This window comes from Mastigoproctus giganteus, chromosome 2 (genome assembly GCF_048544385.1).
Source record: "Mastigoproctus giganteus isolate SK-2022 chromosome 2, ASM4854438v1, whole genome shotgun sequence".
NCBI lineage: Eukaryota > Metazoa > Arthropoda > Arachnida > Uropygi > Thelyphonidae > Mastigoproctus > Mastigoproctus giganteus.
In genome coordinates this window covers 258,748,358-258,775,951 of record NC_143576.1, presented here as the reverse complement: position 1 = coordinate 258,775,951, position 27,594 = coordinate 258,748,358, and the positions used below count along the sequence as shown (strand labels likewise).

General features: G+C 36.5%; 1 protein-coding gene across 1 annotated transcript in view; it reads right to left on the bottom strand.

Annotated features, from left to right (window-relative positions):
• LOC150090420 (kinesin-like protein KIF11-B) overlaps positions 1–27,594 on the bottom strand; it is a 336,901-nt gene that overhangs the window by 226,980 nt on the left and 82,327 nt on the right. Inside the window, exon 6 of the mRNA XM_090390308.1 lies at positions 14,928–15,143. Within this exon, the coding sequence (XP_090246434.1) occupies positions 14,928–15,143 (216 nt within the window). The remainder of the gene's footprint in view (positions 1–14,927; positions 15,144–27,594) is intronic.

The following is a 27,594-nucleotide window of genomic DNA, read 5'->3' as shown; positions in this document are numbered from 1 at the left end:
AATAGAAATATTTTCTTGAAATTTCGTAAGATCAAATATACATCCATGAAACTGCTGTTCCGATTTAGTCCTCTAAAAGCAATTACAATAAAGCAAACTTTTTTTTTTTTTATGAAATGTGCATTGTAGTGATCAGTTTTTTCCCCCCTTCCATTTCCACTGTAGTTTCCAATACATGAATTTCCTTTCTTTTTTGTTAGTAGATACAATACATACTTTAGAAAGGAAAGAAGATAGTTTTGTTTTTCAAAACCAATTCGTTGCAATTCTTTCGTACAGAAAGAATTGCAATGAATTGCAAGAAAGCAGTAAAGCAAACTGTTGAGAAAGCCATGCAAAATTCGCAAGTAATGATGCTCAACTGTTTGTTTTCCACGAAAGTTGTTTACATTTTTATTTTCTCCTTGGATCACCTTGGTAACGCTAATGACATAAGCTTGACCAGTAAATTATATCTCCACGTGTGTTCATTTGTTTTAGCTAGATGAAGCGGGAATTTTGAACTAATGCTGTGACGTGTATCATCTTCAAAGGTCTAACACTGTTTTGCCGAAGTAATAATTTCTAAATTTATATTGTGATCATACATTTTTGCTGTTTTCGAGCAAATTAATAGTTTTTGCTGAACACTAAAGGTAGGAAATCAAAGAATATACTTCTGTTTATGTATTGAGAGTTTCAATTTCTCTACTCAATTTTGTAAATTGAGTAGAAATTATGGAAATTAGTTTTTTTTCAGGGGGGACAACTTTGAAGTGAGGGGTTAAATGTAGGCTTAAAACAGGGCGGACCTGAACGGGATTAACAACTCATGCTGTGTCTGATCATAACTGCAGTCTCGTCTAGATGATCCTGCATTGCTTCCTTAACCAGTGACTCCATTATTTTCCCTGGAACAGAAGTCAAACAGGTCTGTAATTACTCACCCTTTGATCCCCCTTTGTGAATTGGTCACACATTTTCACATCTCCAGTCCATGGGAAACCTCAGAGTTCAAGGAAGCTTTCATAATTACATAATTTTTCATGCAAATGGATGAAACTTTTTACTGTGTATATGCATCAAGCAGGCAATGAATGGGTTAATACTTCAGATAGAATGATATGCAATTCATCCAGTTAAAACACTAACAAGAGGACAGTCACTTATTTCAAAGAAAATTACAGTAGTTGAATGCAATAACTCCTATAAATAACAAAGGAGCTTTTTCTAGCAATCAATCAAAGTGATTGATTGCTAGAAAAAAAAGTAAAAAAAAAAACCACCTTCCTACAATCTAATCTAAACTTCATCCATTGTAATTTGAATTTACAGCCCCTAGTCTGGAATTCTTTATAACAGTGAAAATTCAACAATCATTTTACTAACCCTCTCAGAGGCTAATAAACCTCAATCAGGTCACATCTGAGATGCCTGGTTCCAAAACTCAGTAGCTCACATAATCTGAGGCTCCTCATAAAGTCATCCTTTTGACAATTTCACTACCAAGAAAATTTGGAAACCTCTGGCATAAAATACACAACAGTAGTTGCCTGTCTTTAGACCCTTACAAGAATTATGAGGTCTCCATCCATAATACTTGAACACAGTACAGGTTGGCCTTGATTAATGCTATTCATTTGTCCCACGAGCACACTGTGCAAAAAAGGAAATGCATTAATCAAATATAACGAGGAATCAGGGAAACGGGGAATATTTTTTGTAATAAGGAGAGATGGAGTAGAACCAGGGTATGTCTGCCGGGAGCAACTATTAATGATGTCACCAACAGATTGTCAGATTTTAAGGGGGGTAAAGAGAATATCATTATTCATGTGGGGACTAACGATATTAAACGTACATGATCTGACGATTTGTTGGAAAAAAACGGGACCATGCTGAGGAAATGCCGCGAGCTAGGCCACAATGTCTATGTGTCTGCAATTCTGCCCAGACACGATAGGAGGGATTATATGTTAAAAGCCTTCTGGATTAACTCAAGACTTGAAGGACTCTGCAAGGCTTTAGGGGGGGAAATTTCTATCAGCATGGCCCACACTTGTAGGTAGAAGGAATTTGTTTTGTAGAGACGGGATACACTTAAACAAAGGTGGTGCAAAAGTTTTTGCCAGTATTATTGAGGATACCTTAAAGATTCAGGGAAACTGCTAGTTGGGGGGGGTAATACTGACATGTTTATCTGATAATATTGGTCAAAGTAACTCTTGCACATTGTAACTCTTGAGTTCTTATCTGTTACCCCAACTGGACGTATTATCTAGATGTTCTGGGGGCAGAAACATTTCACGTGAGCGGGTAGCTAATGCCAGGGAAGAGAGCCTAAAAATTTCAAGGGTTGTTAAATATACAAGAACAGTAAGTCTTAATTGTTTATACAGTAATTTTAGAAGTGTCGTCAATAAAATGAGCAAATTCAAACTGCTGGTTAAAACAAGTAACGCGGACATAATAGGGCTTACGGAGATGTGGTGCCACGCGGAAATTGGGGATGAGTTTCAGTACGGCTTGTATAATGTATTTAGGAAGGATAGGGTAGATAAGAAGGGGTGGTGGGGTTATGCTTCTTATCAGAAGCAGCCTGAGTGCGACGATAGCTTTCCCGGATTCAGATGTTTCACATGCTAGTATAGAATCTGTATGGTGTCAGATAGTTGGAAACAAAGGTATAATGCGAGTAGGAGTAAACTACAGACCAGGTGAATGTGAAGATTATGACAAAAGCCTCTACATTCAAATGGAATGGGCAAGTAGGCGTCAATGTCTTATTATGGGCGATTTCGATTTACCTCTAATTGATTGGAGAAAATGGGAAGGAAACTCGACATGGGGAACAAAATTTTTAAATCAATTATATGACTTATTTGTATCAACATGTCAGGGAAAGTACTAGAGAAAAGAATATCCTAGAACTCATCATCACCCATGAATCAGATGACATAACAGGGCTGACAGTAGAGGAACCAGTAGCAGGAAGTGATCACAGAGTTCTATGGTGGATGATGATGAGAGAGGTAGCAGCAGTAAAAGGCAAAGGAATGGATTTTAATTTCAGAAAAGGAAATTATGATACCTTAAGGTACTACATGGCCTCTATTAACTGGGTAGATATCACGCAGAGAATGAACACATTTGAACTGTGCTATGCTTTTAAAACATTAATCACAGATGCCTTGAATGTGTATATACCATTAAAAAAAATACTCCACGAAGAGGGATCCAAGTTGGATGAATAGTGAAGTTGCCACATTACTTGAGCAGAAAAACGTGGCATGGAAAGGTTACAGAGCAATAAAAAGTATTGAAGCCTAAAATAGCTACAAGATTATCTGTAATAGAGCCACAGAAAAGGTTTGACAGGCAAAGGCAGTTTATGAGAAATCACTAGCAAACAGAGCAAAAGGGGGGGGGGGGGAATAAGGAATTCTTCACATGTATAAATGCCAAGAAGAGGAAAGGGAAAGGCGATATTATTAAATACACCAGCTGCCATTGCAGATGAACTCAGTTATTTTGCATCAATATTTACAAATGAAAAACCTTTTGTGGCAACGGGAAATTGTGGAAGCGAAGTTGAAAAATATGTAATTAATGATATTGAAATTTCACAAGATTATTTAATGAAAAAAAACTTTTGAGCCTACAGGCCAGTACAGCTCCTGGAGTTGATGGAATATACCCCTAATTATGCAAGCATCACTAGACTCTGCGGAGATTCCCTTGGATTGGAAAAGTGCCAATGTATCTCCCATACATAAGGGTGGCTCTAAAAGTGAAGTGGGAAATTATCGACCTGTCAGTCTGACTTCAGTGGTAGGGAAAATCATGGAGGCAATGATCAAGGGTGGAATTCAGGATCATTTGGATCGAATTGAAATTCTCTAGGATACTCAGCATGGTTTTGTAGAGGGAAAATAGTAGTGGTAGTGGCATGTGATGCAAGAAAGCAAGTGTATGAGCTTATGCAGCATCAGCCAAAAAAAAAAAAAAAAAAAAAAACCACCATTCCCTACAAATGCCTGTCCAGTTCCTCCTTAAATTTATGTAAGCTGTCAACTTCCACAACAACAGATGGAAGTTTGTTCCAGCAATTAACCACCCACTGGCTAAAGGCAAATTGCCGCACATCTATTCTACATCTGTCTTTTCTTAATTTGAATTTATGCCCCCTTAGGTTTGTAATCTGAACAAGTGGAAGGATCCCATCAGAATTCAGCGTGCTCAACCCATTCAAGGCCTTATACACCTCAATCAGATCACCACGCAGGTGTCTAGTCTCCAGCCACTGCAATTTGCAGAGGCTTAAGCCTCTCTTGGTAAGAGGATCCCTTCATTCCCCTCACCAATCTTGTTGCCCTTCTCTGTACACGTTCAAGTAAATCTACATCCTTCCTAAAATGAGGCCTTCAGACCTGTACACAGTACTAAAGGCATGGCCTGGCCATTGCCTTATACAGAGGGACAATCACCTCCTTTTCCCTGCTAGCAAAATTCCTATATATCATTGACAAAACCCCATGACCTGCCCTGGCAGCCTGTCTGCATTGCTCAGAAAACTTCATATCTGACTGCACAATTACTCCCAGATCTTTTTCATTTTCTACCACCTTAACTGTAGTACCACACAGTTGGTACATTTCTCTGGGGTTACTTCTACCCATATGCAGTACTTTGCATTTGTCAAGGTTAAACTTCACTTGCCACTTCTTAGCCCAGCTGCCCAAATTATCTAGATCCTGTTGCAGTAGCACACTGCCATTACTGTCATTAACAACCCTGCCAACCTTTGTATCATCTGCAAACTTCAACATTAAGCCTGATATACCTTCATCAATATCATTGATAAATATACAAAACAGTGGAACCAACACCGAACCCTGTGGGACTCCACTAATAACATTAGTCCACGAAGAGCAGCACACATTGATTACCACCCTCTGTCTTCTTCCACTTAACAATCCTTTTATCCATTGTAACAACTTATCCTTAATACCATTCTGCTCCAACTTGTACAATAGTCTTCCATGCGCAACAGTGTCAAAAGCTTTCATGAAATGCAAATATATGATATCAAAATTACTTTTTGCATCCAGTTTCTTTGTAAGCACATCATAATAACCAATCAAATTTGTCAGACAAAACTTTCCTTTAACAACCCATGCTGTGTCTGAATTATTGCTGCAGTCTTGTCTAGATGATCCTGCAATGCATCTTTAACCAGTGACTCCATTATTTTACCCGGAACAGAAGTTAAACTAACTGGTCTGTAATTACTCGTGTCACCCTTCGATCCCCCTTTGTGATGTGGGAATACATTTGCACATCTCCAGTCCATGGGAACCTCCCCTGAATCCAAGGATGCTCTCATAATTATGGCTAACGGTTTGCTTAGTTGCTTTGCTGTCTCCTTTAATAGAACTGGATAGATCCCATCTACCCCAGGTGCTTTTCTTATGTTTAACTTCAACAATTTCTCCTCCACTTTGCTCTCAGTTATTACAAAATCATTAAATATCCTGCTACAATTTGATAACCTTCTGCCATTTTCAAACCTTAATAATTCCTCATGTGTGAATGTAGATGAAGGATACTCATTCAGTTTGTTTGCTTTCTGAGCAGGATCATCAACAGTCGAACCATCGATGTAAAGTGGACCAATCAGATTCATCCCCTTCCTTTTAGAGTTTATATAAGTAAAGAAATCCTTACTGTTTTTCTTAGCATCTTTTGCCAAGGATTTCTTGTAATCTGCCTTCGCCTGCCGAACCTCCTTTGTGACCTGATTACAGATTAATTTATATCTGCCATATGCCTGTGCCAGACTAGCTTATATCTGGCACAGGCTTCTGAGTCGCTTATAATTTATATGCATCCCATGCATTTTTCTTCTCTGTTACGAGTCTCATTAGTTCATTAGATAACCATTTAGGCCTAAACCTAAAGTGTCCTAGGGATAGTTGTACAGTCCAACATGAGGTTCTGGGAAGTGCAGGCAAGCCTACCAAACAGTTCATGGGATTTTGTCAATGATATACAGGAATTTGTCAGCAGTGACAAGGAAGTGGTTATCCCATTATATAATGCAATGGTTAAGCTACATCCTGAATCAGTGCATTATGGCTTTAGTAGCCCTTGCATTAATAAATCAAACAACCTGAAAGTCAAGAACACAAAAGGGATACTTGTACCACCACAAGAGACATCACTTCTACAAGTTGCAGTGCTTGGAAACTAAGCGCTTGTGAAAAGACCTGATTGAAGTGTTTAAAGTTTTAAATGGATAGAGAAAACTTAATGATGATGCTATTCTAACTCTTTCTCAAATTGAAAAAGGTGCAGGATAGAGTGGGAAAAATTCTTTTAATGAAAGTGTAGCTAATTGTTGAAACAGTGTTTTAGTACTAGAAATTTCCTGTACTAGATATGTTCCTCTATAGCAATTTGCTTCGACTGTATTACCAAGTTATGAAATCACACTTTAGATATAGTAAATTCATGCTTTAATAGACCTCAATTTAATGTATTTTGGAAATAATTGATAACATCAATGAACCAGGTTCTTCCATACGGTACACATCTGGTGATGTAACTGCCTCAGTCATGGCATTTATCATTTAAGGTATTTAGAAAGCTATAAATTTCCTCACCATCGCCTCCAATAGTCTGCCATGCATATCAGATATCAACAGGGAATCATCTGAACCTCCATCAAGGGTACTCACTCAAAAGCTCACACACTCCATATTAGCTTTATTCAATTTCTGCTGCAACTAGACTATATGGCAAAATTTCAAGCACTTCTACTCCACAAAACTAGTAAGTGCAGTAAAACATACTATTACAATATTTAAATATTCTTTTTATTTCACAGTGCAGCACTTTTTCATAAAATTCTGGCAACTTTAGAGATCATATGCATTTCTTTTGAATTTAATCAGATTTAGCAGACAGGCTAAATACCATCATATGGTTTGTTAAATGTTAAAGTTTTACTGTGCACACACATACACCAATTTTTGAGAAATTGGAAAACTGATTAAGTGGGCTACACTGAATACAATGTAGCACGCTTTACAATATTAATCCATTCCAGAGACACCATTGTATCGTAAAAATATCGTAATGTAAAACCCAATAACACTTTTTTGGTAATTTGTTCCATGACCTTGGAAGTTGAAATTTTCGCTATATAACTCTCTAAAAAGGTTGTTTTTATAGTGTAAAAGTTACCAATTCAAATCAATAAAATGTGCTACACTTTCATTGTTATCATATGTTCTGTAATAAGAATCAATTTTGAACACCTTTGTGATATTTTTCTAAAGCACATTTCTAGAGGTCACAACCATAAAACCGTAAAAACAATTTGCACTTTCTGATTTATTGGGCTTTTCTGTTTAGTACAAGCAATTATAAAAGGGTAGTAAACTCTGTTATTGCATTTGTGAAAATACTGATAGCTGGAATTGTGCGATTTTCTTTACATTATTGTGGTGAAATGTGTCTCCCCTTTACTGAAATCAATCATATAAAAAACAAACAAATTTTTAGAATGTTCTCTTCATTTCCTTTTTTTAAGCTTTGTAAACTTGTTACTTTGCACAAATCTTGTTAATTGCAATCTTACTTGTGCATATTGTGTTAGTTGCAATTTGTGCGTACCATTTACAAAATGCTTATGCATGCTATTGTGAAATTTATAAAGAAAAGAGATGACTATCTTGGAAACAAATGCCTCTTGAAGCATTTCTGAAAAAGACCACTCCTTGTGCAACAAATCAACACGTGCCGAGTGAATAGCGAGTGATCAACGAGTGTGCATTTAGTCAATGATGATGAAGAATAAACATTCTTCAACATTTGTAAGCCCTAAATAATTTCTTTATTATTATAAGTTGCTTGATTTTACAGGCTGTTTTCATTTCTTTTGATAAATCAATCATTGTTTAAACAAACTAACTAATTTCATTGCTGCAAAATTAAAACTGCTAGCTTGGGGAGATACACAGACTAAAAGGTTAACAGTGGCCGCAGTTAAAGGCAAAAGTGATTCTTGCACTGCTTCTATTAGAATGAGCAGCAGCCTGGAAAGCAAGGCAATGGAGATTTCCAGGACTGCTGGGAGTTATAGCGGAACAAATACATGGGCTATGTTAGAGTAACTAAGAGAAGAAACAGGTGCATGTATACTTGCATGTACACCAAAGCTAGGGGTATAGTTAATAAATTTGATGAGCTTGAAGTGTTAGTCAAGACATCAAGGGCAGATACTGTTGGGATATCAGAGATGTGGTGTCACACAGATATAAGCAGTGCAGAATTGGAATTTGGGGAGTACAATGTGTACAGAAAGGATAGACAGGACAGGAAGGAAAGACGGGTTATGCTGTTAGTTAAGAAACAAAATCTAAGGAAATGCATCCAATTGAGTTGGCGGGCAATGCAATGTTAAGAATGTTTGGTGTGACATAAACACTGGGAAAGAAAAAATGAGTACATGTGTGTTATAGGTCTAATGAATCTCATGAGTATAATGAGCAATTGTGCAGAGAAATATAGTGGGCCAGTAAATCAGAATGTCTTATAATGGGGGATATTAACTGGAACTTGTGGGTTGATCACTCGCACACTAGCAAGACTTGTGGATTTATTGAATCTTTTTCTACAGCAACATGTTTGAGTGGCAACTTGATCTGATTATCAGCAGTGATTATTCATGCATTAAGAATTTGCAGATAAAGGAACCACTGGGTGACAGCGATCATAATGTACTGATGTGGAAATTACTTAAAGATATAACTACTATCAAGGCTAAAGGGAAGGGCTATTGCTTTTATAAAGGTAACTACAGGGGTCTCAGACAGTTTTTAAATTCTGTACAATGGGATAAACTGATGACGTTACCAACATTGAATTCTAAATGAGAATCCTTCAGGGACTTAATTTTGGAGGCTACTAGGCTTTTCATTCCAACTAAGAAATACTGTTCTAGGTTTAGGCCTAAATGGATGTCAGATGAACTAATGAGGCTTGTGGCAGAGAAGAAAAATGTATGGGATGCATATAAAGTATCAGGTGACATAGAAGCCTATGGCAGATATAAACTAGTCTGTAATCAAATCACAAAAGGGGGTTAGGCAGGCAAAGGCAGATTATGAGAAACCCTTGGCAAAGGATGCAAAGAAAAACAGCAAAGTGTTCTTTACTTACGTAAACTCTAGAAGGAAAGCGATAAATCAGATTGGACCACTTAACATAGAAGGGCTGACTATTGATGATCATGCTCAGGTAGCTGATAAACAGAATGAGTATTTTGCATCTACATTTACACATGAATTATTTAATGAGGGGAATGCCAGAAGTTTATCAAACTCTAGCAGGGAGCTAATTGTTTTTGTAATAACTGAGAGCAAAGTGGAAGAGAAATTGTTGAAATTAAACATAAAAAAAGCAACTGGGTTGGATGGCATCTATCCAGTTATATTAAAGGAGGACGAAAAGGAAGTAAGCAAACCCTTAGCCATAATTATGAGGGCTTCCTTGGACTCAGAGGAGGTCCCCATGGACTGGAGATGTGCAAATGTATCACCAATTCACAAAGGGGGATCAAAAGGTGACACAACTATAGACCCGTTAGTTTAACTTGTGTTGCGGGGAAAATAATGGAATCACTGGTTAAAGAAGCACTGCAGGATCATCTATACAAGACTGCAGTAATAGTTAAGACACAGAATGGGTATGGGTTTGTCAAAGGGAGGTCTTGTCTGACCAATTTGACTGGATACTATAATGTGGTCACAAAGGAACTGAATGCCAAAAATAATTTTGATATTATATACTTGGATTTCAGGAAAGTTTTTGATACTGTTGCACATGAAAGACCGGTGTACAAATTGGAGAGGTATGGCATTAAGGGTAAGTTGCTACAATGGATAAAGGGATGGTTGAGTGGGAGACAGTAGTAATCAATGGACACAGCTCTTCGTGGACAAATGTTATTAGTGGAGTTCCCCGGGGTTCGGTGTTGGGCCCATTTTTGTTTTTGGTATTTATAAATAATATTAATGAAGGTATATCAGGTTTAATGTCCAAGTTTGCAGATTATACAAAGGTTGGCAAAGTTGTTAATTACAGTAAAGACAGTATGCTACTCCAACTGGATCTAGATAAGTTGGGCAAATGGGCTGAGAAGTGGCAACTGAAGTTTAACATTGATAAATACAAAATATGCATATGGGTAGCAATAACCAAAGAGAAACGTACCAACTGTGTGGTACTACACTCAGGGAAGTGGAAAGTGAAAAAGATCTGGGGATAATTGGGCAGTGTGGACGGGCTGCCAGGGCAGCATGGAGTCTTGTCAATGATATATAAAATTTTTGCTAGCAGGGACAGGGAGGCAATTATCCCGTTATACAAGGGAATGGTCAGGATACACCTAGATTACTGTGTACCGGTCTGGAAGCCTCATTTTAGCAAGAATGAGGAGTTGCTAGAAGAGTACAAAGAAGGGCACCAAGATTGGTGAGGGGAACAAAGGGGTGCTCTTACCAAGTAAGGCTTAAGTTCTGCAAATTGCCAGGCCTGGAGAGTAGGCAACTGCAAGGTGATCTTGATTGAGGTGTATAAGGCCTTGAATGGCTTGAGCAAGCTGAATGCTGATGGGATTCTTCCTCTTGCTCAGATTAAGAACCTGATGGGACAAAGATTCAAATTGAGGAAAGACAGTTATAGAATAGATATGTGGAAATTTGCCTTTAGCCAACAGGTAGTTGATTGGTGGAACAGACTTCCATCTTTTGTTATGGAAGTTGATAGCCTAAATAAATTTAAGGCTGAGCTGGACAGGCATTCGGAACAAATGGAGGGGTGAAATGGGAGAATTTTTTTTTTGGCTGATGCTGCATAAGCTTACATCATCATCATCAGCCATTTTCAATCCACTGCAGGATGAAGGCCTCTCCAGCAACTTTCCAGTTCCTTCTGTTTTGAGCACTGGCCATCCATTTACTACTCAAAAACTCATGAATTTCATCTATCCATCTCCGCCTTTGTCTTCCACATTTTCTTCTAGCTCCTCTTGGGTACCATTCTGTTATTTTCTTAGTCCATCTGTCATCATGTCTTCGAGCTATGTGTCCTGCCCAAGACCATTTTAGTTCTTTAGTTTTGATAAGAATATCCTTTACTTGAGTTTGCTGCCTAATCCATGTGTTTCTCTTCTTATCTAACAGTCTGATTCCCAATATAATTCGTTCCATTCTTCGCTGTGTAGTTCTTAGCTTCTCTTCCATTCTTTTGGTGAGTGCCCAAGTTTCACTTCCATAAGTCATGGTGGGGAGTATACATTGATTCATTATTTTACGTTTCAGACAAACTGGGATATTGCTCTTCAGTATGTGACTATATTTCCTGAATGCTATCCATCCAAAATTTATTCTTCTCTTGACTTCCAGCCATTTATCATTATTACAGCTAATAACTTGTCCCAGATAAGTATATGACTCCACCTTTTCAATTACTGCTCCTTCAATCATTATTTCCCTTTCCGTGGCATACTTGTTCATCATTACTTTTGTTTTAGCCATATTCATCTTTAGTCCAAAATCCTTACTAACTGTGCATAACTGATTAAGATTTTCCTCTAATTCTTTGGGATCGTGGCTTATGACCACAATGTCATCTGCAAATCGTAAATGGTTTAGGTACTCTCCGTTCACATTGACTCCTTTCTGCAACCAGTCTAATCTTCTGAAAGCTTCCTCAAGGGCAGCAGTAAACAGCTTTGGAGATGTGTCTCCTTGTCGAACTCCTTTCTCGATTTTAAATTTGCTACTGTCTTTGTCTAGTCTAATAAAGGATGTAGCACTCTCATATTTTCTTCAAAATCATAATATATGGAGTATCTATGCCTTGTCTTTCCAGTGCCCAAAACGTTGCCTTATGCTGTATGGAGTCAAATGCCTTTTCATAATCCACAAATGCCAGGCATAATGGTGTTTTATATTCATTTGCTTTCTCCATTAGCTGTGATATTACGTGAAGGTGATCCATAGTTGAGAATCCTGTCCTAAAGCCAGCTTGCTCTTTCGGTTGATTCTCATCAAGTATTCTTTCTAATCTGTTAGTAATGACCCTTGTGAACAACTTGTAGATATGGGATAACAAGCTAATTGGTCTATAATTTCCAATTTCTGATTTATCTCCTTTCTTATGCAGCAAAACTATGATTGCATTATTCCACTGCTTAGGCATCACACCTTTTCTAATGCACTTTGTGAAGAGCCTTGCCAGTTTTTGTGTTATGTCTCTTCCTCCCAATTTTAACAACTCTACAGTAACTTCATCTTCCCCCGGGGCTTTCCGATCCTTCATTTTCTTCAATGCATGTTCTACCTCATCAGGAAGAATATCGGGTATGTCGTATGTGTTGCTACTTTGCAATCCATGTTCCCAACTGCTGCTATCATTCCCTCGCTCCTTGTATAATTCTCTATAGTAGTCTTCTGCTATTTGAATTATGCCTTCTCTGCTGTTTATAAGTACACCATCGCTATTCTTCAGTTTCAGTATCATTTGTCTTTCTGTATTACTGCTCATGGCTGCTGATTTAAATCCTTTGTTTTCCCTTAATGCTTGTTCTACTTTTCTTGTGTTAAATCTTCTTATGTTCTCTCTGAGTCTCTTTCTAATGGCTTTGCATAACTCAGTATACTCAATTTTCTCCCTGTCAGTGTTTTTCTTGCTCTTCATTTGTCGTCTTTGGTTCATCATGACAAGTGTTTCTTGACTAATTTTTTCTTCTTTGGATTTCTGTTTCCCTATAGGTTTCTTGGGCTTTATCACTTTCAGAAAGTTGTAATATTCCTCGTCGATATCTTGGTCCTGAGCAGTCTGCAGAAGCTCAAACTTGTTCTTAAGTTCCAGTACATACTGCTTTTTCTCCTCCTCTGTTATCTCAAAGACCTTTGTATTATTTACTCGAGTCAGTTTTTTCCTTTCCTTTCCTACATCTATATCAAGTGTACATCTTACCATTCTGTGATCACTTCCAACATTTACCTTATTCAGGATGGTAACATCATTCACAATATATCTTCTGTTAGTGAGGATGAAGTCGATTTCATTAGTTGTTAATCCATTTGGACTCTTCCATGTCCACTTTCTGTTCACCCTTTTCTTGAAAAAAGTGTTCATTACTGACAGTCCTTGAGATTCTGCAAATTCCACAAGTCTCTCACCTCTTTTATTTCTTTCACCAATTCCAAAATTTCCTATAGTTCCTCTTTCTGTGCTGTTTTGCCTTTTTCCAACCTTAGCATTGAAGTCCCCCATAATAATAGTGTAGTGGGTTTTCTGCTCATCTAGAAGACTCAATTTCAGTGTACATTTCTTCAACCTCTTCATCATCATGGCTCGATGTTGGTGCATAAATCATTATAATCTTTAGCTTGTACCTCTTAGAAATCTTGAATATTAGTCTTGACACCCTTGGTGATGTACTTTTGAATTCCAAAATGTTGTTTTTAAAATCTTTATGGACCAGAAACCCAACTCCACCTTCACTCCTTTCACTGTTTCCATTAGTGTACAGGAGATTTCCACTTGATAAACTTATAAGTGATTCATTTCTTCTTCTTGTTTCAGCCAAACCAATGATATTCCAATTCACATTTTCTAATTCCTTTTCCAGCTCTAATATCCTGTCTTCACCGATGAGTGATCGTACGTTATAACAGGCCAAGTTCAATTTCCGTGCATGGCAGCCTGGTCGTACCCAGAGATTCTTAGCACCCTCTGCTTCCACTCTGATCCTCTCACTGCCGTAAGAGGGAGCTTACATCATATGCCTCTACTAATTGTTGAGAACGTAACCCCTGTTTTTAATATTACGTCTATGGGAAATAAATTCCCGCTTTACAAGTACTAGGAACGAATTAACTCAATGTCGGGAACTAACTGTAATAACAATCACTGTCTGAACAAAATTGTAAAAAAGTTCTTTGCTTCACTTATTTTTATCTTATTTTATTTTTTTTGTTCTTTCATAGCATTGGCTAATTAGAAGTACTATAACTTGGTTGAAGTCAACTAGAGCACATCGTGCCAACTTACAAACAGATTAACACAACCACAACTCAGTTACATCACTCAACAAATTCAAAGTAACCCAAACTTCTCCCACAAATAAATTTTCCTCAAACACAAAACATATTTAAACTAATTTAACGTTCTTTTAACAACAGAACTACAATATACAAAGGGGAATAAATTACCTAATAATAATGGTGCGCTGAACTATAATATTAATGCCACTTTAAAAAAAAAAAACACATGCACACACAATCACTGAAATGAAGATATAAAAGTTAACTCTTTATTTAAAAAAAAAATAAATAAAAAAAAAAAAAACAGACAGGAAAATAAACCTGTCTAAACAAGTGATATACAAGGCCCTGGTATATTTTTTCATCTAATATTGTAGATACTTATAGCAGCTCATGGTTCCCATACTTAGGCTGAATGCAAGCAGAGCCACCTAATATCAACCATTAAATTCAGCAGATTCATCAAAAAAAAAGTTTATTCAGTTATATGCTATACCCAATTATTTAAAAACTTATTTATATCAAAAGAAGTGGCAGATTTATATGTATTCTGATTTTTTTTTTTTTTTTTTTTTTACTTCAACCGTCCTGTTTTAAGTTTCTGTGTGTATCTAGTTCAAAACGTTGCTCATTCTGAAAGCTCAAAAAATAAAGCAAAATTTTAATGTAACCTTTGCTGGCTTATGCTGTAATAACTACTGCTAATTTCTAATGAGAAATTCAAAATTTTGACAGAAAGAAACTATTGATTTACTACCTATTAAAAAATGAAAATAAAACTAAAATTAACAATGCTTGTTAATTTATTTATGCTTTACAAACCAGATTCAATTTCCCAATTTTTACTAATTCTTCTCCATCCAACATAATTTCCTTAATATGAATAGTAACTGAGAAAACAGTATGACTTCGGCTAGAAGTAGCATTCATTAGAGTTGCTGCTGTTTGTCTCCTGGCTGTTCCTCTTTCAAGTATAGCATAAACTTCATCTTTGGAATTAACACAAACTTCTTCTAAACCTTGTATGACCACAGATCCCTACAAATAATATTTGAAAATATTAGACATTGTAAATATAAAATATTCTTCCTTTATAATAAAAAATAATAAATAAATAAAAAAAATAACAAAATAAGTGTGAGTGAGTAGAAACTAAATGGTCAATAGTATATGCAGTAAAAATTACTTTTTATATTGCGATGTATTTCGATGCAATATTTAGTCATTAAAAACAAAAATGTTTCCAGAAATTTGCAATTTAAAGAAAATAGTTTTAAATATAGCTGAATATAAATTAAGGAATATAATATGTTACAGATGTTTGAATTTTTAGATGGCATACAATATACGCAATAATAAACTCCACGAGAATATGAAAATATTCTGCCTCCCCAATTAATGTTTTTAGTGAAGAAAAATTTAAACTAGTTTACTACACAATATCTAAAATGATTATTAATGAAATTACATACTTTTAAATCTACCAGATATTAAATATTAGTAATGGCAAATGATGCAAGAAAGCAAGCTTAGACAGCATCAGCAAAAAAAAAAAAAAAAACTACACACTTCCATCATCCATACCCTACAAAAATTTTAGTTCTTCCTTTTTTGAATAACTAGACAAGAAAGTGGGTAGTTCATTCAAACTACCCACTTTCACAACAACAGATGGTTTCTTCCAACAATCAACTATCCACTAGTTAAAAGTAAATTTCCACACATCTATCCTGTAACTGTTTCTTCAATTTGAATTTATGCCCTCTCATAAGTATAGTTTGAGCAAGTAGAAAAATATCATCAGCACTGAGCTTGCTCAATCCATTCAAAGCCTTAAACACCTTGATCAGATTACCTCACAGGTGCCTAGTCTCAAGAAGCTGCAATTTGCAGAAATGAAGCAAGTATTGTTAAGACAAAACTGTCAATCAATCCATAAGTTGTCCTAGCAGCCTGTCTCTGCACTGATCAGAGATATCTGGCTTCATATTTGACCACACGATTACCCCCAGGTCTTTTTCATTCTCCACCTCCCTGAGTGTAGTACCACACAGTTGGCACGTTCCTCTTGGGTTACTGCTACCCATATGCAATACCTTTCGTTTGTTAATGTTAAAAGCACCAACTGCCATTTCTCAACCCATGTCTAATTTTTCTACAATTTGTTGGAGAAGCTTACCTTGATTACTGTCACCAATCACCATGCAAAGTTACCTTCATCAATATCATTAATAGATATAGAAAATAACAATGGATCCATCACTGAAACCACCGCTACTAACAAGAGTCTATGAAGAGCAGTATCCACTAATAACCACTATCTGAATAAACCCTTTATCACAGCGTAATCTGCCCTTAATACAACACTGCTCAAATTTAAATGTCTTTTATGTGTGTAACAATATAAAAAGCTTTCTGAAATTCAAGTATATGATATCAAAATTATTTTTACATCTACCTTTGTTAATGTATCAGAGTATACAATCAGACTGGTCAGCCAAGATCACCTTTAAAAACTCCAAGCACTGACTGCAGTATAACTGCAGTCTAGATGGTCCAGCATTACTTCTTTAACCAGTGACTAAATTAATTTTCTCAGGAAAAAAATGTTAAGCAACAGCTCTAATTACTTATGTCACGCTGATCTTCTCTTTGTAAATTGGGGATAAATATGCACATCTTCAGTCCATTTGTAAATCCACAGGTGCTCTTATAATTAGGGCTAAGGGTTTGCTTACTCCCTCTGCTGCTTCCCTTAATATAATTGGATAGATACCATGCACTACAGTGCCTTTTTTATGTTTAACTTCAACAATTTCTTTCACTTTCCTCTCAGTTATCACAAAATCATTTAGCTCTCTGTTAGAACTTCGTAACTTTCTGGCATCCCCTTCCTAAAGAATTCCTCATGTGTGAATGTAAATGCAAAATACCTATTCGGTTTGTCAGCAACCTGAGCAGGATAATCAACATTTAAACCATTGACAGTTTTTTTTTTTTTTTTTGTTATTTGGATTTTTTAGGAGCATTAGCAACTAAGGCCATATTGCTCTGGGGATAAGCGGTGGTCATTCACTGACCTTTCCGCATCCTCCATATTTGGTGGGCACGGGCTTGAACCCCGGTTTAATCAAGAAGCGTGTGCTACGCACTGCTGCTCCTGCCCACCTGGCTACGGAGGCACCCTTGACATCAAGTGGACCAATTCATACAGCATCTGATATTATCCTTGAAGACAGATGGAATTATGATTGCAAAACTTGAACAGGCCTTTGCACTGCATGAAGCATTTTGAAAGTACATTTAGGAATGACACACATTTGTTGTTGCATCCCTTGAGTCCTTACTCCTGAAAAAGAAAAAGAAAAAAAAAAAAAGGCAAGTTACAGTTCACATGTGTTTGTGTGAAACACCTTTCAGAATCAGAAGAGATTTTTTGAGCAGAACATCATTGATGATGGGTTCTAGATCTACTACTACAATCCTCATTCAAAGCAAAGTGGAAGCAGGGCATATCTTCTTCCAAAGAAGGCACTGTCCATAAAGTCTGCTGGTAATCATATTATCATCACATTTTGCAATATGAAAGGTATTAATTACAACCATAAATTGTACTCTAAAAAACATTGTACAGATTACAATATTATGGCAATATAATGATAATTTCTGACAATATTACTGAAGATTTAAAGAAATTAAACCAGGAAGTGGATCAGAAAAGACTACCCAAAAATGTCCAGAAATGGCATGGCATCACAACAGCTTCAACCATTGAGAACAAACTACACAAGTAAAACATCAAATTACCGTACCTCGTAACATTTTTCTATTTCCTAAGCTCAAAGGCAAACTGAAAGGCTGCCATTTACCCCAGCCAACACTAAGCTAATAAAGGTCACTTAGATTATCTCAGAGTCTCTCAATGGATTCTCTACCACAAATACAGTACATCCACAAGATACTATAACTGATTATGCCATGGTTTTGGGTATAACATATAATCATATCCCCCCACAAGAGAAACAAAAAAAAATAATAATAAATAAATTTTATCGTAAAACAATGCTCCTGATGTAATTAGCCATCCCTGAAATTATATTGCACAACAAATTCAAATCACTTGTGTTGTTTATAACCAAAATTAGCACATCCTTGAAAGGGGAAGGAGTCCAATAGTCTGAGAATATAGCCCAGCCATATTACACTATTTTCTACAGAAAATAGTTTCCAAGATGTTGGTTTTTGCCAATGATTTCCAGGAAAAATACCTTAAATCACAAAACTGATAGTACCTGTTTTTTTTTGTTTTTTTTATATTACTATTTAACATTTTCATATTAAAATAAAGCATTATGAAAAAAAAAAAAAAAGTATAAACAATGCATTTGCTATTTAAAATATTTGACCAAGTTAATTCACTGATGACCAGACAGTAAAACAAAAATAAATTTTACACTTAATTTGTCTCTACTGCTTTTCATAAGATTTGAATATCTAAGTATCAGCATTACTAATCAGTTAAAGATGGACACAAATGCATGTGTTGCTTTCTCTTTGAAATTTAAATAAACCAACTTATTTTTACAATTTCTATTTTGTAACTATTCTTCATAATATAAAATGAAAGAGTTCAATGAAATGGCTTGTTATTTGTTTATCCCTATGCAGTGTGATGTTACGCTGCCCTCCGCAACTTCATAAAATCCCTCTCTGAGTCTGATGCCACGGCCATCATCATTTTCAATTACAGAATTTATTTGCCTATTACTGGCTCAATTAATGCATTGCTATCTACAGTAAGCCCCTGCTATTCACGGGGGTTACGTTCCTGAGAAATGCCGCAAATACCAAAAACTAAGTTATGGCACCCATAGTAATAAAAAGATTCAGTTCCAAGGTATGAAATATATAAGAAAAACTAGTCTAAAATTTTGTCTATGCATGTATTACATGTACCTACATAATATGACTATGTACATAGACTAACATAGAATGCCCAATGGCATAGACACTAAATAGTGAAATACAATCTTAAGGCATTGAAATGAAAATAAGAAACAATTTAATATTAAATGTAATATTTACAGGAACTTCCAGACTTGCACAATACTCTACTTATGCAAATTCAACTTTACTTAAGTTTTTGCTGGCCTGCACAAACTGAAAAATATGGAAACTTATCTTCCATCTGTAGAGATAAATGGAGGTATTGCGAAAATATAATGTGAACCCAATAAAGTGGTTTTTTTTTGTAATTCATTCCAAGTCCTTGGAAGTTGAAAATTTCGCTTATTACTAAGCTATTTATCTCTCTAAAAGATCATATTTATAATGGAAATTGTACACTTTCATTGTTATATGTCTGTTATAAGAATCAATTTTGAATGGCTTTGTGATATTTTTCTAAAGTATGTTTCTGGAAGTCACGACCAAAAAACAATAAAAACGATTTGCACTTTCCGGTTTATTGGGCTTTTCTGTTAGCGCAATCTATTACAAACGGACAAGTAAACTCTCTTATTGTATTTGCGATAATACCGATAACTGGAATTCTCTGGGTTTTTATGTTATTGTGAAATGAGTTTCCCTTCACTGAAATCTTTAATCATATAAAAAACGAATTTTCAGAAACTTCTCTTCATTCCTATTTACGCATTACAATGATGAAGGGAACAACAGAAAGTGCGAGTGCTGGCAGTGTTAAGGAACAGAACAAAATTGATTTAGAAATGAAGATGATTAAGAAGTACGAAGTAGGACAAAGTTTGTCATTTATTGCACAGAATTAGATCTTGCTGCTTCAACATTGCATACTATTTTAAGAGACAGTGCACATATAAAAGAACATGTCAAAGGATCAACGCAATTGAGACCAACAGTGATCACAACAGTGTTCAGGTGCTATATCGAAGATGGAACAGCTATTAATCATATGGATGGAATATCAGATTCAGAAGCAAGTGCCCCTAAGTCCAATGACCACTCAAGCAAAAGCAAGTATTTATGAAGATATTAAGGATAAGTACAGGGAACCCCAAGCCAAGTTCGTGGCAAGCAACAGATGCTTTAATAGGTTCAAGCACTGTGCTGGTTTCCATAACATTAAAGCATGCAGTGAAGTCACCAGTGCCGATTCTGCAGCTGCAGAGAAATTGTGATGTATTGGAAAAAATTATTGATGAAGGCGGCTTTTTTCACTGCAGCAAATTTTTAATATTGACGAGACTGCTCTGTATTAAAAAACAATGCCAGGTTTCAAGGCTTCAAAAGATAGGGCCAAGATCTTGCTTGGGGCTAATGCAGCGGGAGATTACAGATTAAAACCACTGCTTGCGTACCATCAATAAAGCCACGCTCCCCAAGCATTTCTGATCGAACCAGAGAGCATGGATAACAATATCTTTTTGAGGATTAGTTTAAATGCTGCTTAATTCCAGAGGTTTAAAAATATTGTAAAGACAATGATGTTCCTTTCAAGATTTTGCTTCTATTAGATGATGCTCCTGGACATCCTATGCATCTAGATGATTTCAATTCAAACAAGAGTCATATTTTTACCACCAAAGATGACTTCACTCATCTATTTACCAAGCCATCTTAAACATTAATAAGGCCCGGGCAGATATTACTAAAAGTTGTTTAAATGGCACATGGAAGAAAATATGCCCATGGCACATAAAAGGCTTTGAAAAAGATGAATCATGTGAAGAGGTTACAGATGATTGTGAAGGTTGCAGAGCTACTTCAGTTGGAGGTTGTTGCCAAAGACATGGAGGAGTTAATAAAGGAAGAAAAGGAAGAAAATTATCTAACGAAGAAATTGGCTTGCAGGCAGCAACAGTGAAAGAAGAAAATGCTGACGAAGCTCAAGATAAACCAAATGAGGAGCCGAGACATTTCATCACCAGAGAGAGAGAGCAATAAAATTTCGTGAAATTGCATCGGCAATGGCAAAGTTGGAGAAGATGGATCCTGAGAGTGAACGACTCTTAAAAGTTAAGAGAGGGGTGAATGATATGCTTGCTACAAAGAAATCTACGATGAAAAGAAAAAGCCGCCATCCTGTCATCCATTAATATGTTCTTTTGTAAGGGTGAGCAGCCGACCCCTTCTAAATCTCCATGTGGCGTACTTATCAGCTGAAGACAGACATCGATGCTGGCAACTATGTGCGAGAGGTAAAACTTACTGACGTTATGCCTGTCTCCTCTCTTTTTTTGTAATTTTATAATTTAAAATTTTTTTAAATTGTATACTTTGTAATTTTTCCTGCGCACGAGATAAAAAAATTGAATAAATACAATAAATAATTCTACTCACATGTTCGTCGAACATTTCTTTTTGATTCAATCAATTCAGCAAGCACAGTTGCAAGTGCTGCACAACCATGGGGGAAATTCCAACTTGTGTAAATCCGACTTAAGTAGAGGTCCGCGGAATGCCACCTTACGTTAATCAGGGAGTCTCTGTATTAGAAATTTCAAACCAATCTTTCAAAAACATATCAAGAATATGGATTCCTGGGCGAAAAATAACTCTTAATTGAAGTTTGTTTCTTCATTTTTTTTTTTTATTGAGCTCCTTTTGAATTTCCCTGTAAGGCAAGAGTAATTGTTCTAGGTCTCATTTAAACTTTATGCTTCTTTCCTCATTAGGATCCGTTTCCACCACCTTTTCTGAAAGTTGTATGGAGAGGCTAAAGATTTCCTTTAATGATTTGCTATTTAATTCTGGTCTAACAACGTCAAGATCTTCCTCAGGATCATTTTGGTTCTCATTTGACCTTGTTACTAATTCATCCAACTCTTCTATTGCAAGTTCACCTGCATGAGAACTTGCAATAGTGCAAGTTCTCACTCACTATCATTAGTGCCAACACGTTGGCACTAATGATATTAAGAGGAGACCAGCAGAATTACTTAACAAGTACAGGTCACTGATGAAAAAAAGCCGTGAATTAGGGTTGAATTTAAAAGTGTCTGCAATTCTGCCCAGACACGATAGGAGGGAGTATATGATGAGAGCCTTGTCGATCAATTCAGCCCTGGAAAGATTGTGCAAGGCTCAAGGGGTAGAATTTTTGTCAGCCTGGACTGTACTTGTTAACAGGAGAGATTGCTTCTACAGGGATGGGATACACTTAAATAGAAAGGATGCAAGAATATTTGCTGATGCTATCGAGGCAGTGTTAGGTGGGTCAGAAAACTGATAGTTTGGGGGGATACAAGGACTAATAGTTTAACAGTAGCCGTAGGCAGAGGTGAAGGGGATTCTTGCACAACTTCTATTAGAATACGTAGCGACCTGGAGCAAGGGGTGTTGGGGGTTTCAGGGACGGATGTCAGTCATCGTGAAACAGGTGGGTACATGGGATGTGTTAGAGTGGCTGGGAATAGCAATAGGTGCATGTATACTTGCATGTATACCAATGCTAGAAGTATAGTAAATAAGTTTGATGAATTTGAAGTGTTGGTCCAGACATCAAAGGCGGATATTGTTGGGATATCAGAGACGTGGTGTCACACAGATATAAGGAATGCCGAACTGGAATTTGGGGAGTACAATGTGTACAGAAAGGATAGACAGGATAGGAAGGGAGGAGGTGTTATGCTGTTAATAAAGAAAAACAAAATCAAAAGAAGTGCATCCAGTTGATATAGATGAACAGTACACTGTTGAGTCAGTATGGTGTGACATAAGCACTGCGAAAGCAAAAATTAGAGTAGGAGTGTGTTATAGGCCTAATGACTCGAATGAGTACAATGAACAATTGTACAGAGAAATAGAGTGGGCTAGTAAATTGGAATGTCTTATAATGGGGGATTTTAACTTCCCAGATATTGACTGGAACTTGTCGGTTGGGCACTCGCACACTAGTCAGACTTTTGTGGATTTATTGGATGATTGTTTTCTGCAGCAGCATGTTCGAGAGGCAACCAGAGAAAGTAATACTCTTGATCTGGTTATCAGCAGTGATCATTCATGTATTAGGAATTTGCAGATAAAAGAATCACTAGGTGGCAGTGATCACAATGTACTGACGTGGGATTTACTTAAAGATTTAATTACCATCAGGGGTAAAGGAAAGGGTTTTTGCTTCCGTAAAGGCGAGTAACAGTGGTCTCCGACAGTTTTTAAATTCTGTACAGTGGGATCAACTGACGATGTTACCAACAGTAAATTCTAAGTGGGAAGTATTTGAGGAATTAATCGTGGAAGCTACTAAAAGTTTCATACCTATTAAGAAATATTGTTCAAGGTTTAGGCCTAAATGGTTGTCAAATGAACTAATGAGACTCGTAACAGAGAAGAAAAATGCATGGGATGCATATAAATTATCAAGCGACTCAGAAGCCTATGGCAGATAAGTTAATCTGTAATCAGGTCACAAAGGCGGTTCGGCAGGCGAAGGCAGATTACGAGAAATCCTTGGCAAAAGATGCTAAGAAAAACAGCAAAGATTTCTTTACTTATATAAACTCTAAAAGGAAGGAGATGAACCTGATTGGTCCACTTGACATCGATGGTTCGACTGTTGATGATCCTGCTCAGATAGCAAACAAACTGAATGAGTATTTTGCATATACATTCACACATGAGGAGTTATTAAGGTTTGAAAATGGCAGAAGGTTATCAAATTGTAGCAGGGTGCTTAATGATCTTGTAATAACTGAGAGCAAAGTGCAAGAGAAATTGTTGAAGTTAAACGTAAGAAAAGCACCTGTTGTGGATGGGATCTATCCAGTTATATTAAAGGAGGCGGCAAAGCAACTAAGCAAACCCTTAGCCATAATTATGAGAGCATCCTTGGACTCAGGGGAGGTTCCTACGGACTGGAGATGTGCAAATGTATCCCCAATTCACAAAGGGGGATCGAAGGGTGACACGAGTAATTACAGACCAGTTAGTTTAACTTCTGTTCCGGGTAAAATAATGGAGTCACTGGTTAAAGATGCATTGCAGGATCATCTAGACAAGACTGCAGCAATAATTCAGACACAGCATGGGTTTGTTAAGGGAAAGTCTTGTCTGACAAATTTGATAGGATATTATGATTTGGTTACAAAGGAACTGGATGCAAAAAATAATTTTGATATCATATATTTGGATTTCAGGAAAGCTTTTGACACTGTTGCGCATTGAAGACTATTATATAATTTGGAGCAGAATGGTATTAAGGGTAAGTTGCTACAATGGATAAAAGGATGGTTAAGTGGGAGAAGACAGAGGGTGGTAATCAATGGGTGCTGCTCTTCTTGGACTAATGTTATTAGTGGAGTCTCACAGGGTTCGGTGTTAGGTCCACTGTTGTTTTCTATATTTATCAATGATATTGATGAAGGTATATCAGGCTTAATGTCGAAGTTTGCAGATGATACAAAGGTTGGCAGGGTTGTTAATGACAGTAATGGCAGTGTGCTACTGCAACAGGATCTAGATAATTTGGGCAGATGGGCTAAGAAGTGGCAACTGAAGTTTAACCTTGACAAATGCAAAGTACTGCACATGGGTAGAAGTAACCCTAGAGAAACGTACCAACTGTGTGGTACTACACTTAAGGTGGTAGAAAATGAAAAAGACCTGGGAGTAATTGTGCAGTCAGATATGAAGTTCTCTGAGCAATGTAGACAGGCTGCAAGGGCAGGTCATGGGGTTTTATCAATGATATATAGGAATTTTGCTAGCAGGGAAAAGGAGGTGATTATCCCTCTGTATAAGGCAATGGTCAGGCCACGCCTTGAGCACTGCGTACGGGTCTGGAGGCCTCATTTTAGGAAGGATGTAGATTTATTTGAGCGTGTACAGAGAAGGGCAACAAGATTGGTGAGGGGGTGAAGGGATCCTCTTACTAAGAGAGGCTTAAGTTCCGCAAATTGCAGTGGCTGGAGACTAGGCACCTGCACGGTGATCTGATTGAGGTATATAAGGCCTTGAATGGGTTGAGCACGCTGAATTCTGATGGGGTCCTTCCACTTGTTCAGATTACGAACGTAAGGGGGCATAAATTCAAATTAAGAAAAGACAGATGTAGAATAGATGTGCGGAAATTTGCCTTTAGCCAGCAGGTGGTTAATTGCTGGAACAAACTTCCATCTGTCGTTGTGGAAGTTGATAGGTTGAATAAATTTAACGAGGAACTGGACAGGCATTTGGAGGGAATGGTGTGATTTTTTTTTTTTTTTTTTTTTTGGCTGATGCTGCATAAGCTCATACACTTGCTTTCTTGCATCACATGCCACTACTACTACGAGTCTCAAGTTCCTGAATGTCTGTTGCATCGATGTTTTCAAAGCCCCCACCTTCCATTCCCCGTGCGATTGCTACAACATCAGCAACCAGTTCATTGACATTAGTGATTGTTTTAGCAACAACCACTTCTGGCCACAATTTTTGCCAACACGCATTAATTATAGATGCTCTTATCTCATCAAGTGATGCCTTGATGTTGATCAGGAAATCTACAATGTTATAATTTTTCCAACTTTGACTTACAGTTAAGTCTGACTCCCTTTCCATTTTTTCAATTAAGGCAGTAAAAGTTCTCCTAATATAGTAGGACTTAAATGCAGCAATCGCACCTTGGTCTAGCAGTTGTAAAAGTGATGTGGTGTTGGGTGGCAAAAACACAATTTCAACGTTTGGGTTGTCAAATTCTAGACTTCTTGGCATGTTATCAAAATGAAGCAGAACTTTGAAAGGCAAAGATTTTGAATTACCTTTCCACCTCTTGCACAAAGCTATCATTAAACCACTCTAAAAAGTATAGTTGTTACCCAGGCTTTTTTATTGGATTTCCAATAAACTTTGATCTTTATTCTTTTCCTTCAAAGCACATGAATTCTGCAATTTATACACTAGCATCAGTTTGTCATGTGTGTCCACTAGCGTTTGCACAAAACAAAAGAGTAAGCCTATCTTTGGAAGCTTTAAATCCAGGAGCAGATTTTTCATTTTGTGTTAAGTATGTTCTGGCTGGCATTCTTTTCCAAAAAAAAAAAAAACCAGTTTTGTCTGCATTGAACACATCAGGAACATATCCTTTATCCATAATTAATTTTTTAATTCAGTCAGGAAACTTTCTGCAGCCACGAAATCCACTGATGCAGACTCTCCTACAAGTTTCACGTTATTAAGGCCATATCGATTTTTAAATCTTTCAAACCAGCCTTTGCTAGCTAAAAAACTTATCTCACCAGTGCTATCACAAGTTTTGCTAAAGTGTTGATAACGGTGTTTTGCCTTTTCACAAATGATGAGTGAACTTAATGGAATTTTATTTTGAGTTCGGTCTGCTATCCACAGATTTAAAGCCTTTTCCATTTTTTCTAATTTAGCATCATGAGTTACAGAGCAAATTTTTGAACCAATTAGTGCATTTTCACGCACACTACGGTGGATTTTCGTCCCATTTCTTGATTGATCATACCATTGACTGATTTTATAATGTTTTGCCACTGATGAGACACTTTCACCATTATAAATTTTGTCTAATAACTCAATTTTACTCACTAATGTCATCACCTTTGATCTTTTCACAATTCCCTTGTTATTCGTAGCCATATTTTTGTAGAGGTTAGAAAAGAAATTGTCCACAATAAAGTCACTTTCTTTTAACTGTTAACACTCTAAAAAGTCTGTTTACACTAACACACTGCAAAATGGTAGATTTTTCACTTGTAAGCATATCAATTAAAAGCAAACGAAGAAACCTTCCATGACAAGCGCATAACACATACTGAATAAGGATTAGTGGGAAACAACCATGCACGTGATTTTGTCACCCCCCCCCCTCACTGAGCACTGTTTTAACTGGGCAAGATTATTTTATCCACGCCCATGTTTTTTTATGGTGGAAAATGTTCACGGCGCTTTAAAATTAACCATTTTTTTTTTTAGGTTTCATTTTATATTAAATCAGCAACCATGAATAAGGATACCGCAAATACAGGGGGTTTACTGTACTTACATTTTATAAAAAAAAATCTGAAAAGCTAAATCAATGTTTATATTCAACTGTTAATAGTAGGTGGCAGTTTCTTGGTCTTCGTTCAGTGGAATGTTACAACCATCAACAGTAATTATGAAATTTGTTTTTCCACTGTACTGGCTTAATTATTCTACAACCATCTATTTTTATACTTCACATAATAATCCAAAAAACTGAATAAAAGTTTATATTCAATCTTTAATGGTAGGTAGTGTCTGTTTTTTTTTTTTTTTCCTATCCTCTTCAAGTTCAATGTCACACCCTAGTGTGATAGCATTTCCAATTATGATTTGTTTAACCAGCGTATTGGCTGAATTATATTTCACATAAACAATCTGAAAACCTAATTTGACTTTTACTGACATTTACTTTCAATTGTTAATGGCAGGCAGCTTTTAATTATTATTATTACTTTTAATTTAATTATTATTATGATTCTTTATTTTAGTTTGTTTTCATCCTTTTCACTTCAATGTTGAAACTATCAACATTTGCAATCAT